The sequence below is a fragment of the Ylistrum balloti genome, unplaced genomic scaffold, assembly GCF_031769215.1.
Source record: "Ylistrum balloti isolate Yb309-2 unplaced genomic scaffold, AGI_CSIRO_Ybal_v1 Utg370858, whole genome shotgun sequence".
Lineage (NCBI taxonomy): Eukaryota > Metazoa > Mollusca > Bivalvia > Pectinida > Pectinidae > Ylistrum > Ylistrum balloti.
In genome coordinates this window covers 157,108-171,598 of record NW_026782492.1, presented here as the reverse complement: position 1 = coordinate 171,598, position 14,491 = coordinate 157,108, and the positions used below count along the sequence as shown (strand labels likewise).

At 35.0% G+C, this 14,491-nt stretch overlaps 1 protein-coding gene across 1 annotated transcript; it reads right to left on the bottom strand.

Moving 5' to 3' along the window:
• Positions 1-1,154: 1,154 nt before the first annotated feature.
• On the bottom strand, positions 1,155-14,250 carry LOC132559123 (adenylosuccinate lyase-like). The gene is made up of 13 exons (XM_060223731.1): positions 14,092-14,250; positions 10,425-10,637; positions 9,969-10,013; positions 9,587-9,666; positions 9,176-9,347; positions 8,856-8,902; positions 8,100-8,190; positions 7,509-7,578; positions 7,023-7,170; positions 5,913-6,003; positions 4,207-4,296; positions 2,824-3,000; positions 1,155-1,523 (listed from the first exon to the last, which is right to left on the bottom strand). The coding sequence occupies exons 1-13, from the start codon at positions 14,248-14,250 to the stop codon at positions 1,437-1,439; spliced, it is 1,470 nt and encodes a 489-aa protein (XP_060079714.1). The 3' UTR covers positions 1,155-1,436.
• Between the last annotated feature and the right edge of the window lie 241 nt (positions 14,251-14,491).

Here is a 14,491-nt window from a genome sequence, read left to right as displayed (position 1 = left end):
TGGAATTCAATCTAAAAGTGAAATTAAAGATCTGCAAAAAATGAAGTCTCATATGAAAACAACTGCAGCAGAATTTTAGTTCTGACTAGTTAAGCAAAATATATCAAAGCTATGCTTTCCTAAATAAGGTAGAGTATATTTTTATCTTCACCCCTCCCCCAAGTGACACCTAGATGAAGGACAGCTCTGAATTATGTAATTTTGCTAAAGCCTCTTAGAGGCTTTACAACTGTAAAAGTATTTTAGTTCTGACATTTCTAGTTTAAAATGATTTAATATTTCATATTTGTTATAAATATACTTTTCATATATAACTTCATTCCTTTCACCAGAGGCAGCTAAATGTGTGCTGGACAGCTCTGAATTTCACAATTTTGGTAGCACTCATGAATGGTTTTACAACTGTGAATTTTAGTTCTGACATTTCTAGTTGTTGAAAAGAAAATGTTTGATTCCCTGAGAGGCCAGACCTATAAATTTTGAATTTTTTATCTGCCTTTTAATGAGATGTCGAAAATGTGAAAGAGTTAACATTCTGCTGGAACATGGAAGTTCAAACCTGTTGGAGATGTTATGGTTCTATATAGATGTGTGATGTTTGATAAAAATCCCTTTCAAAGTGAAGTTGCTCGAGGATTGACAAAGATTTTCTAAAACTAGTATTAGTAATCTTGAACTGGAACCTACAATCCTGAAATTCAAACCCCAACAGGGCATAATGGTCATTTGTGAGTGTGCTAAGTTTGATTTAAATCCCTTGAACACTAAAGTTCCCAGAGAGCTGACAAGAATAAGTGTTACTTTTGTTCATACAAATGTACTGCAACAATCCAACATCCTGTTCCCAACATTTATAGCAAGGGATAGTAATATTTTTGGTGGAAATGAGTGTATTTTTGAGTCATGCAGTTATTCATGCAGGAAAATCTGCCATCCATTTTTTTATCCATTTCAATTATTTCAACTGCTTATGTGAAAGTGACCTAATATGTGACCTAATTTATAAACTTTGATCAAAGTCATGTTAACTGAGAAGTGAATAAGGGACAAATTTGGACAGGATAGGCGATCAGCAACTCTATTTACTGGCACCCTGTCACCTTCCCAACCCAGCCCCCACCCCTACAACAAAAATAAAACTAGCCAAGCATGAATTGTAATCTGCACCATCATAATTTATTTAAATTGTAATCATTATGGATTTCTTGAATATGTAAAAGAGAAATATCCAATCCACCAATGATTATGAGAGGATATGACATGTAATGCTGAAGTATGTACATCCTTGCATTCCCATAAGATCTTGTAAATCGTAATTCATGACCAAACATTGGAAACCTTTCAATCTTTCACTTTCATACAAACTTGCAGACTTTTCAGATCTAACATCAGTTTGGAATTCTAAACCCTTCTGACACGTCTTTGTCGAGATTTTCTTAGAGGTCAAGTTCAGATTTAACATCCATCTTGTCCGTGTAGGTTTTGATACCAACTTTGACTTCCTCCTCGATAAACTTGGTCACCTGTCAATAATGATGGATCAAGCAGATGGTTAAACAGACTCTTATGTTAATGCTATCATAATTCATTTTCTCATTTTTCATTTGAAAACTTCCTTTGAAATATTTTCTCTTAGTGTGGTTTTCCAAAAAAACATTCATTTTAATTGGCACTTGATATCATAGATAAATCTTGGTCACAAAATCTACCACTGCCATAATCCGTTTCAAATTTTATCCATTTATCGTTTGGTAGATTTGTGAATTCTTTGATTTTAAGTACCCACAAATTAAGTGAAAATGTATCTCCTGTGAAAGTTAATGTTTGACAGTAACTTGAAATGAAGACCTGATGTTTGCTGGAAAATATCGTTATTTTATTCTGTACAAATTGCTTAAAAGAAACGTTGATTTTTTTTTTTTTTAAATTTCATAGTTTTATTTCCAAACTGAGTTTAGAAAACATTCTGAGGACAAGCTAACTTTTCCTAAGAAAACTTAAGGAGACCTACATGAAATTCTTCAAAAAATTTGGACTGGAATTTGTGAATATTTTTCAATATTTTCACATTAATTTTTTTTTCTTTGTGAGCAGGTTATGCATGTGATAAAAATATTACCTGTTATCCAATGGAAAAACATACACAAAATACAAGACATATTGATCAATAGATTTTTAGCTCACCTAGCCCAAAGAGCCAGGTGAGCTATAAGGATACCACAGCTTCTGTGGTCTATCAACTATTTTCATATATTGCAACTATTGATGGACGACTGAGTGTATTCGAATTGTATTTTGCCTGAAGCATCCTTGGGGAAAGACAAATTTTGGGTAAATAGTGGTCTTATTCCTCCTACCCCTAAACAGACAGGGCCTGATAGGGAAAATCTATCAATTTCTTAAAAATCTTTATGAATAGCAAATTTGGTCTGAAGCATGTTTGGGTTAAGGAAAATCAGTTTTGTATAAATGGTGGGTCTCTGCCCCCTTGGGCTAAAGGGGCAGGGCCCGACAGAGAAACTCTATCAATTTCTGTAAAAGCTATCTTCTTCAGAAATTATAGAATATCATTTGTATTTTGTCTGAAGCATGCTTGGGTGAAGTGAAATTAGTTTTGTATAAACTGTGGGTGTTGGCCAGAGTGACGGGGCCCTGAATAGCTAGGGAATGTGAAGCTGTATTTGTGGGCTGAGGCTCATCATGGGAAATATTTTCCTTTTAAAGAAATGTAAAGTTTTGCATTATTGACTTGAATATCCAAGTGAGACATACAGGCCCTCTGGGCCTATTGCTGTCACAGATGTAGTATGAATTAATAGATACCTGTCTAGGTGCACGGCCAATAAATTTTTCCGGCTCCAGTAATTCATCGAGACAATGGTGAATAGGTTCAAAGTATGCTGATTTCTTTAATCTGGCTACAAGGTCATTCTCCCTGCCCTCCTGCTTAACAACTAGTCCAGCTTCCTGGGACAGGACACGAATCTGCTCATGGCACTCCTAAACACGTAAACTCATACATTACTACAAGTTTGGAATCTTAAATCAGAACAAGATGCTAAAAATAGCCACATCTCCTCATGTTAGGTAACAGCTGCCCTATCTGGAAAGTATTGTCCATTACAATGTGCTCTTTGGATTTCATCATCAGAGTGCTATTACTGAGTGGGTTGATCAATTTCTATATATATACTGAGGTTTTGACCTCGTAGCCACAAATATGAAATCATCAAAAGAACAGAATATGCAGTTTCTTTTTCAATGAAGCAAATTTCTGAAGTTTTACAAACATTGATATTTTACTTATCAAATATTTTTTTTTGATAAACTTTACACCGATTGAAATCCCAAAAGACATTGAGTCAGTGAAACGATGTCATGGAATGGAGTAATTATCTTCTATAAATAAAAATAATGACCAGTCTTTGAAACTCTGAAACACACTCTCATTCATTATCATATTGTCATATTGTCACAGCTGACCTTTCCAAACGTTCTATCACAATACTATGCAGCAATTCTAAAATCTTCTGAAATCACTTAATATTCAAATAATGAAATGATGTTGCGGAACCTGATGTTGTGGAATCTGATGTTATGGAACCTGATGTTGTGAAACCTGATGTTGTGGAACCTGATGTTGTGGAACCTGATGTTGATGTTGCGAATCCTGATGTTGTGGAACCTGATGTTTTGGAACCTGATGTTGTGAAACCTGATGTTGCGGAACTTGATGTTGTGGAATCTGATGTTATGGAACCTGATGTTGATGTTGCGAATCCTGATGTTGTGGAACCTGATGTTGTGGAACCTGATGTTGTGAAATCTGATGTTGTGGAACATGATGTTGTGGAACCTGATGTTGTGAAACCTGATGTTATGAAACCTGATGTCTGATGTAATGAAACCTGATGTTGTGAAACCTGATGTTGTGGAACCTGATGTTGTGAAACCTGATGTCTGATGTTATGAAACCTGATGTTGTGAAACCTGATGTTGTGGAACCTGATGTTGTGAAACCTGATGTTGTGGAACCTGATGATGTGAAACCTGATGTTGTGGAACCTGATGTTATGAAACCTGATGTTGTGAAAACTGATGTTGTGAAGCATCTTTTGCTAACTATGGACCATCTTTTAGACTACAAACTTGAATTGGATTGTCATTATTGCATCTAATTACCTGTTTTCATAACCAACCACATACCTGTCTGTTGCCCCCAGCATTCACCATAGCAATGATAATATCCTCTGTCGCCATGAAGGGTAATTCCTGTTGAACACGCTTTTCAATCACCTATATAGGGAGATTACTTTTATATTTCATGGAAGGGTAAATTATACCGATAAATGCATAAAATATCAATTTTCATTGTTTTCATTTTTTATGTTACCAGATTCTACCAATCAATTTGGAGAGTTGAGTGTTGATGTTAATTATCAGTTAATGACTAGTTGGGCCTAGCTTGTAATTCAACAGACCTGTAATTGTTGTAATGATGATGCACCTACAAAATGAATTTTTCTGTGTTTTCAGACAGCCCTCAGCTAAACCTAGGCCTATATTACTAATTACAGGTCTGTATTAATTTATGTCCAAGATATTACATTTATAGTGTTGATGAATCGGTTTGTTTGCATGAACAAGTCAGCCCTCAGATTACTGACATATATTACTTATTTACTTCTTAGCAGACTTTATCAACCAGATGTCATGTTCTCAGAGCTGGTTCAATCAACCAGATGTCATGTTCTCAGAGTTGATTCCATCAACCAGATGTCATGTTCTCAGAGCTGGTTCAATCAACCAGATGTCATGTTCTCAGAGTTGATTCCATCAACCAGATGTCATGTTCTCAGAGCTGGTTCAATCAACCAGATGTCATGTTCTCAAGAGCTGGTTCAATCAACCAGTCATGTTCTCAGAGCTGGTTCAATCAACCAGACGTCATGTTCTCAGAGCTGGTTCAATCAACCAGACGTCATGTTCTCAGAGCTGGTTCAATCAACCAGATGTCATGTTCTCAGAGCTGGTTCATCAACCAGATGTCATGTTCTCAGAGCTGGTTCAATCAACCAGATGTCATGTTCTCAGAGCTGGTTCAATCAACCAGATGTCATGTTCTCAGAGCTGGTTCATCAACCAGATGTCATGTTCTCAGAGCTGGTTCAATCAACCAGATGTCATGTTCTCAGAGCTGGTTCAATAAACCAGATGTCATGTTTTGAGAGTTGGTTTAAACAATCACATGCCATGACTGAGTGATAGTTTGACTAGAATTCCAGATCTTTACTGTTGGTGAAGATATTCATTCAAGTTTAACTCCTATTGTATGCCTTACAATATATAAAAAAAATCACTTCCCTAATAATTTGATTTGATATAAATTTTGAGTGCCAACTTACATCAATAGCAAACATTTTTGTAAATTTTCATCGTTTTACCAAAAGCTTGATGAAAACTGAATGTATTTTTTCACAGGAGAAACTAAATGGGCCAATGATTCTTTTATCTATTTCATTTTCAAGGTATATCCATATCCATGGCTTTATCATTGAAAAAATCCAATAAAAATAGAATACCTGCTGCAAAGACATGAGTGAACTCCCTTCCATGCATGTAACTATCAAACTTCATAAAAACTTGACAATTTTCTATAAATAGAAATGACTTTGACCTTGGAACCTTCAAGAATGAACTTCTCTAAGGTATAGTAAAAGTTGACTCTTGTATAAAGTTTAGCCATTCGTCTTTTAGGAACTGTGTTGTTATTGTGATGGCACTGATTCCGAATGTGATGAGATTCGATGATGAGTGACGCCAAGGGATTGGACAGTCATGTGTAACAATATCATACCCACTCTTTCAATACAATGGTAGTAGGAAACCTTGATGCCCTAAGATACCCATACCTTTCGGTAGACTACAATGCCTTCAGAGATGTTCTGTAAGGTACTGAGAACAATGTCTGCCGTCAGGAAGGCTTCCGCCAAACACACTCTCCTATAAAATAAAACATCAGCTTTAATATACATCATTATGTTTGCATAATTATAAGTCCTTCCCTACTTGTATTATTTGATATCAATACAAGACCTGATCCTTTCCTGGCACATTCTCAGATAAAAACAATAAGACAAAATAGTAATACTGTCAGGAACTATTACACTGTATCTACTGTCCTTAGTATCAATATGCACAAATTATATAGCACATACAAAATTAAACTTTATTCATTTTACAACAATTGTGAAACAAGTTTTTTCCAACTTATAACAATCACTCTTGTTGGCCAAGATGGTAGCATGGAAAGGGTCTTACTGTGGGAGGAAAGCATAGTACCAAGAGAAAACCCACGTTGAACAGCAGTCATACATATTGTAGATAACTAATAACAAAATACCTCTTTCCAATACCCATGTTATAGACAAAAGGTTTTCACTGTTACAAGGTTTCAACACTGCAGGCACTACTGACCAGTCCTAGTAGGATGACACATTTGTATAATGAATTAAGTTCATCATTTGGCTCTATTACATCTAATTCTAAATCTGTAATGAAAGGTGATATTCAATTGTGTTACAGAACTTCCTTTACCTGTATCTCAAAATCAGAGAGTGGACTTAATAACAGACACTGGAATAGTACAAATATTTGTTGGTACAGCCCTTCAAAATCAAGGGTGATCGGATATCCAAAGGGTCATCAAAGAAAAAGGTCTTACAATCAATAATATTACATAGTTATCAAATTTTAATGTAAATACATTGTGTATACGATTCTAGGATTTCCAACAATTGAGCAGGTCATGATATCACCAATATTAAGTTGACCTGACAAAATCAAATTAATTGACTACAGTGGAGGAAAGTAATGTAATCTCACCTTACTGGGGAACACAAACCTTATATAGAATCAAGCAATAACCTTGTGGCTGCTTTAGTCCCTTAATCTACAGACCAAGCTCTCTATATTTTGTCCTTAATGTATGAACATTACAATCTATTTTGAACACTACAGACCTGTTAGCACTGTCATCGAGTGTGCGTTCCATCCATTGGACAGAAGCCGTCATTAGTGGATCCTGGACCAAACACATAAGGTGACGTGCCAACGCACAACAACGCTCACTCCTCATAGGGTTACGTTTATAGGGCATGGCACTTGAACCTATTGCAATGGGTGAAAATGATTCAAGACAAAAGAAAATCTAAAGTAGAAAGACAATTTATATAGAAGACAAATTTGTTATTTGGGAGGGCTTGTCTTTTAAAGATAGAACTTATATTTTGTGATTGGCAGGTCTCTAAAGAGAGAGTTTTATTGTTTATGAGGACTGGTCGCTAAGACAGGTTTAACAATTTGTGAAAATCTGATCTCTAAAGGAAGGTTTAATTGTTTTTGAAGAGCTGATCTTTAAAGAAAGGTACAAATCTTTTCCGAAATATTGATGAAAAATGTATTTGTAGTTTTGGGATTCAAGAATGTTACATGTTATGTACACTCACCAATTTGATCTTTTTCGAAAGGCTCTTCCAGTTCCTTAAAGCTTGCTAACAATCGAATATCTGTACAAATCTGAAATGATATTGAATTATCAATATTAAGAATGTTGTAGAAATAAATTATCAATTATCAATCATGATAATAACTTTTCCTTTCTTACAGACTTCAAACAGAAGGCAGTGGTTTATAGATAGCCATAAAACCACAGACAAAACAAATTAATATAATTTTTCTTTAACAAACCTGCAAATATATTTAGCAAAGAGAAAATCAGTTGAACTTTTTCACTTTTGCAAACTTGCAGACATTTAGACTTGAATTAATTTCACATGTAAGATTGAACAATATAATGATGAAAGCCAGTTTTTGAAGATTTCCAGAATCATATTTTCCCGTATTCCTTTCAACAAAGATTACATTTAGCTTAATATAAACAAGTTATGGGCATGCATTTTAGAATATGTGTTTATAGCACAAAGTCATACTAAATGAAACAATGTCAAATTCCTGTTTCAAACCCCAAGTGCCTTTTGAATACAACTGGTGTCATTTTGCTTTGTCATGATCCTATAGTGCTTAAGATTAACACAAACCTTGTGTACTGAAGCCCCCAAACTAGCTAAGGTATTGAGACAGTCCACGTCCACCTTCCGACTGTATGTCTGACCACATATCAGGAAATTCCTGTTGGGAAAACATTTTTTATTTAAGCTTGTTTGCTAGTTTTATCACCATAAACAGTGTCATTTTCAGGTGGGGTACCCTTATGATAACAAGTGGCTACCTCACTGAACAACATACAAGAGGCCCATTACACCCCATGATTGGATTCATTTTAACTTGAGCATGATTTCAACATGACAAGATGTCCTGGATTAATGATGTTTAGTGACTTTACACAATGGCATTAAAATTGTAACAATGGAAATGAATCAGAGTTGGTTGCAAAAAATATAAATGAAAAAAAAGTTGAGTCAGCATCAATGTGGTTATGGAAGAAAAAACAGAAATGTGAGCATCAAAGTGGTGTTGTGTGACTCTTCAGAATCACACCAATATGGTCTTTGTGATTAGGAGTGAGGTATGTGGCATTTGTTAAGTGATATCAACATCAATCACAAGAGAACTGTGAGAACATCAGCAGTGGTACATGGTGGAACAGGCAAGAAAGTTTCAGGCTAGGATTTGGTCACCCTGGTCGACACTCCTCTGGAGGTTGTAGTGGACAGCCACGAAACAACCAAGGATAGAGGATCCACCTGAAGATGGAACTGCCTGGCATCAGGAACATCAAGATAAATAAAGGTTATCATAGTAACTGTAAATCTGCACCACAAAAATGTTCTTACGTTTTAAATCCTGCCATCTCTGTAACGAGTCTATCCAGTTCTTCCACCTATAAAAAAATAATTTTCAAAATCTCACATTTTTGAAATCAGTGAATTCAAACTTCTTAGTTAAGTAAATACTTTACTATCTATGTTAACAAGCAGACTGTTGAAATTCAGTAAGTATTTGCGAAAAAAAAAAATTAATTAAATTGTCAAAACGGGAATACAACTTGCAATACTAATTCCTGTTATTTCTTATCATATATCTACATTCAAACTTTAAACATATGAATTGAACTGAAACTAAATTTTTTATCTTAGTATTTTAAAATTTCAACCTTTTCATGGTTTCCCTGGAACAGTGCTAGAAAGCTAGCCTGAGTTCCTGTGGTTCCCTTTACGCCTCGGAACCTGAGATTGTTCCGAGCTGTTTCCAAGTTTCGTATATCCATGAGAAGGTCTTGTATCCATACACATGCTCTTTTTCCCACAGTGGTCAACTGAGCTGGTCTAAAAAAAATCTTAATAATAAGGCACACTACATGGCAGAAGGGCTATGACCATGCTACTGGGCTCTAGATCAGACAGAACACTGTTTTTTAGTTTAAACCTATCTATCCCACTATTAGAAATTCTTTATCCAAGGATTGGTTTTTAGGGTGCATTTCAATTGTATGCTTTGTTGATTTCTTACATTTTCAAAATGCAAGTAATAAATAAAAAGTACACGGTCTTTGTTCTGTACTTACTGTAAATGTGTATAGGCCAAACAAGGCAAATTTTTGTATTCTTCAGCAAAGATTGCCAATCTCTGGATACATCTTGCCAACTGCATCAGAAATAAAAGAGTTTTTTTAAGGGGAGAAAATGATATAGATAAGTTCATGCATGCATATACAGTGAAACCTCACCTAACGACCACCTCAAAATTACGACCACCCCTCTATTACGGGCACTTTTTTTCAGTTTCGTTTTTTTTCACTATATATCTTTGTATGGGTCGCTTCAGTATTACGACCAACCCACTATTCCATATGTAGAAGATTTAAGAAATTTTTTGAATGCAAAATAAAATGACATTTCAGACACACAGATTTCAGATAGTTATTTTGGAAAATGAATGTTGCATACCTTTGGTAACAGGATATTAAAGCCATCCCTCATCACTATGAGATCCTGGAGAACAAAGACATTTTCTTTTATTAAAGATAGACAGAATTAAAATGACGAAATTGATAATTCTAATTAGATTTAATTAGGTGACCATGATAACACAATTTATTGCAATATATTGGGAGAAAAAGCTAGCTTAAAGAGTTGCTACTATTTTTTTTCTCATTTATTTGCTCAAAGAGAGTTCTTCAAACATTTCAGGATAAAAATTGATATTTTCCAAGAGTTCTGATTTTTACACAAACGAAATAAATTTGTGAAAAAGAATTACATGTACTTTTAATATTTGACCTACAACATACACATCAATAAATAGGAATGTGGTGTGGGGTGATTTTACAGTGTATTTTTATATTTCACACCCGGGCTTTGGTGATCAAGTTGTTTGTATTGTGTTAATTAAGTCATATTTACCGTGTTATCTCCAACATAGGCAGAAGTGGCCCCCAGATGTATAATTGGGGCTGCTATAGGACAGCACGCAGCAAATGTGTGAACATGTGCCATGACATCGTGTCGTACACGCTTCTCTTCAAGTGCAGCACGCTCAAAGTCAATATCACCCACATGTGCTTTCATGGCAGCGATTTGTTCCTCTGTAATGGTTACATTTTCCAATCCTACTTTCTGTAACAAAGTAAACCGTGAATATGGCTATTATTGAAAAATTTAAATAGGTCTCATTTCATTATACATAGCAACAGGATATTTGTTTCATGTTTTGATTGGTAGCTTGTATCCTGGGGCTGCTATAGGACAGCATGCAGCAAATGTGTGAACATGTGCCATGACATCGTGTCGTACACGCTTCTCTTCAAGTGCAGCACGCTCAAAGTCAATATCACCCACATGTGCTTTCATGGCAGCGATTTGTTCCTCTGTAATGGTTACATTTTCCAATCCTACTTTCTGTAACAAAGTAAACCGTGAATATGGCTATTATTGAAAAATTTAAATAGGTCTCATTTCATTATACATAGCAACAGGATATTTGTTTCATGTTTTGATTGGTAGCTTGTATCCTATGGGGGTCATCCTTAATGTAAAAATTTGATTGCTGAAACTTCAGCATTTCATTTGTCAATACTGTGTGCAATAAGGTGGGTAAAACATTGATCAGGGTAAGTAAAATTTTGTACAATATATTGGATATCAATAAATAAAAAACAAACTGATCTGACAGCCAGATGAAGCAATCATGATTATTCTAGGCTGACTGGAATGCTTTCAGTAGCTATAAGTGTACTCACTGGGACTGATAAAGTGCATTGTATACTCACAAAATTTTGTTTTGGGTCGATAATTCTCAACCTGAAGCCTAAGGTATCTGAGGCTTAATTAGCAAATTAAAGGTGACAAGTTTTTCCTTGTTCTTTCCCAACAATTACATACAGCAATGGCAAACAGATGAGAAATTTTGCATTTCTAGAATAAGAAATGTGATTCTATATATTGACATTATTTGTCTGACCTTTGCTGAAAGAAGGAGATAGGGTAAGATTATCACATTATTTGTCTGACCTTTGCTGAAAGAAGGAGATAGGGTAAGATTATCACATTATTTGTCTGACCTTTGCTGAAAGAAGGAGATAGGGTAAGATTATCACATTATTTGTCTGACCTTTGCTATATATTATCACATTATTTGTCTGACCTTTGCTGAAAGAAGGAGATAGGGTAAGATTATCACATTATTTGTCTGACCTTTGCTGAAAGAAGGAGATAGGGTAAGATTATTAGTATAAGTGAACAGTGTGTAGAAAGGAACTTAAGTCTCATCAGGTAGGTCAATGCAGTTACTTTTCTAAATTTAGAATGATATGGTTATCACTGATGACACACATGATTATTCCGCAGGTTTCTGACAATCTACCTGCAATTTCGTTTTCTATGAGCAAACCAAAAAGTGAAATGCAAAAGTATTCAGAATCCTTGGAACTAATAAATAATGTACAAACATATGTTGACCTAGTTGTATATGTACTTTTGCAAAAATTTAAACACTATTTTTTCAAATTGAAAATTCACTCAAGTCAGAAGTATTGAGGAAAAAATTATATTACTGAATTCATATTCATGATTTTGCATCATTTCCAGCTGTAAAAAAATTGTATATGCCGAGCTCATATTTGAAATGACAATGTAAAATCTAACACTAATTTTGGGTGGGGGTGAATTTGTGTAGACCGTTCCCGGCCCCAGCCCCGGACCCAATACCTGTACCAGGAAATTAAGAAAAATTAATATATTGAGAACAAAAATTCTAATAGATAAATTCAAATTTTTTACATTAATCTACTTAAATATAAAATATCTGACACTTTGAATGAGATAATTTAAATATTGAGATTTTATATATTAGCAATTAGTTTTTTTTATGGGGGTGAAATCTTGTATGCCATACTTGAACATGAAATTTTCCACTTTTTTGCAAATTACAGATACCCTATGGTTTGATTTTAGATTTTAAAAAATTCCAAACAACATGATTACCTATTTAATTGTTAATACATTAGTTTTACTCTTGCATTTATCATAATTGTGGGTTGTTTGTTTACGCTCCATCCCAGACCTGGCCCCATGCTAGGGGGAAGTCACTCCTTCAGTCTGTGCCAAAACAGAACATTTGTTCTCATCTAAATTAGTGTGCAATTCTTATTATCTGAATATGTTATAACACCTAAATTATGTCAGTAGAATTGAACTTGAATAGAATAATGTAATGCTTGACGAACTTGTGTTATGTAGTGTGACAATATGTATCTAACATAAGAAACTTAATATCTTTTTATTTTTTTACTTTGTTATTTCCAAATTTGACCTATCACATGTGACATGTCTTAATTAGATATTCTAATTAGTATAAGGGTAAAGTTAGTGTAAAAACTATAGTTGTTTCAGATGAGTACAGTAATGATGAGGTAAGTGACTGAAGAGGTAACACGTGATAGGACTCCAAGTATTCAGCAGATAGGTACGCAAACTGCACAAAGGTCTTTAACATTAGCAGTTTTAAAGGATTATAAAGTAATTAATGTTCCTTCTCCCAGGATGTTCATGAAAGTTCCCAAGGAAGTAAGTATGCAGTTGAGTTACATCCGAAGGAGACATGTCCAGTTGAGTAACATCCGAAGGAGACATGTCAGTGTCCATCATAGGTACATGTCATATTATTGCTACAAAGTTAAGTACAGAGAAAGATTATACAGTGGGTAAGAGAAAACTTGAGCCATCAGGCAGAAAAAGACCAAAGATAGACAAGAATATTATTCCAGCACCAGACACAAAGTTAACTAAGTTAGGTGGATCAGCGGTAGTGTGTTCTACACCCAGCACAACATTAATTAGCTTCTCCAGTACAGGTAGCTCCTACTCTTACTGATGATACATATATTATTTAAAATAGCTATTGTTATTAGATAGAATAACCAAACATATGTAATAAATGTTTATAATAATGATAAAAAACGGACTTTCATGTAGAACTGCGTCCTCATCACAAGGCCCTCAAAACATTTTTTTTTTCTTGTACTAAGAATAGCTGAAGGTTCTACACATTTTTCACATGAAGTATAACAAACATGCATCAGACAGAGGGAGTGACCTCCCCCTAGCATGGGGCAGGGTCCGGGGATTGAGCGTCAACAAACGACCCGCGATCATAGTAAATGCATGTTCAGATGTGAATTATGCATATTTTATGAGTGACACTAGTGTATTTACAATCAGATAGGTATAAATATTGTTTGAAATTTCGCAAAATTTCAAATCAAAGCGTATGGTAACTGTAATTTGCAATTTGAGTGCGGCGTACAAGTTTCCAACTTCTGTAGAAAACAAAAAACAAATCGTCGATTTAAAAAAAATCTCGATATCTGAATTATTTCCTTCAAAGTGTCAGATTTTTTTTTAATACGTGAGTGGATTTATGTAAAATATTAAATCGATTAGGTTCTTTGTTCACGAGATATTTAATATTTCTTACTTTCTTGGTAAGGGTATCGGGATGGGGGATGGACCGGGACTGGGAACGGCGTACACAACTTCACCCCCACCCATTTCTTGATAGTACAACTCTGACTTTTTCGGCTTCTGCAAGGTAAGTCCACAACAGCCTCCAGGTGGAGAATTTCTTCAGTTCACCGAAATTGCTAGCCATTTCTGGACTAGCATATCTGGACACCAGCGGGGACCGGTATTTCTCATGCTCCGAACTTTTAGATGGCCCTGTGCCTTCCATGCTTTGCGTAGTGTTGTAAAAGAGAGTAAACATGGTCATCTCTGCGCTTGTACGATATGTCTCAAAATCAAAGAGTACATTCATAACATTCAGTTTACATTGTGATATGTATCCGTGCAAGGTTATGTACGTTAGCGAGTTATATTGCGTCCAAACTTTTAAATGTCTCAGTAATTACATTTAAAACATAAATACAAAAAGTAAATAGACAAAACATACCGATGCTAAAAGTTTAAGCTCT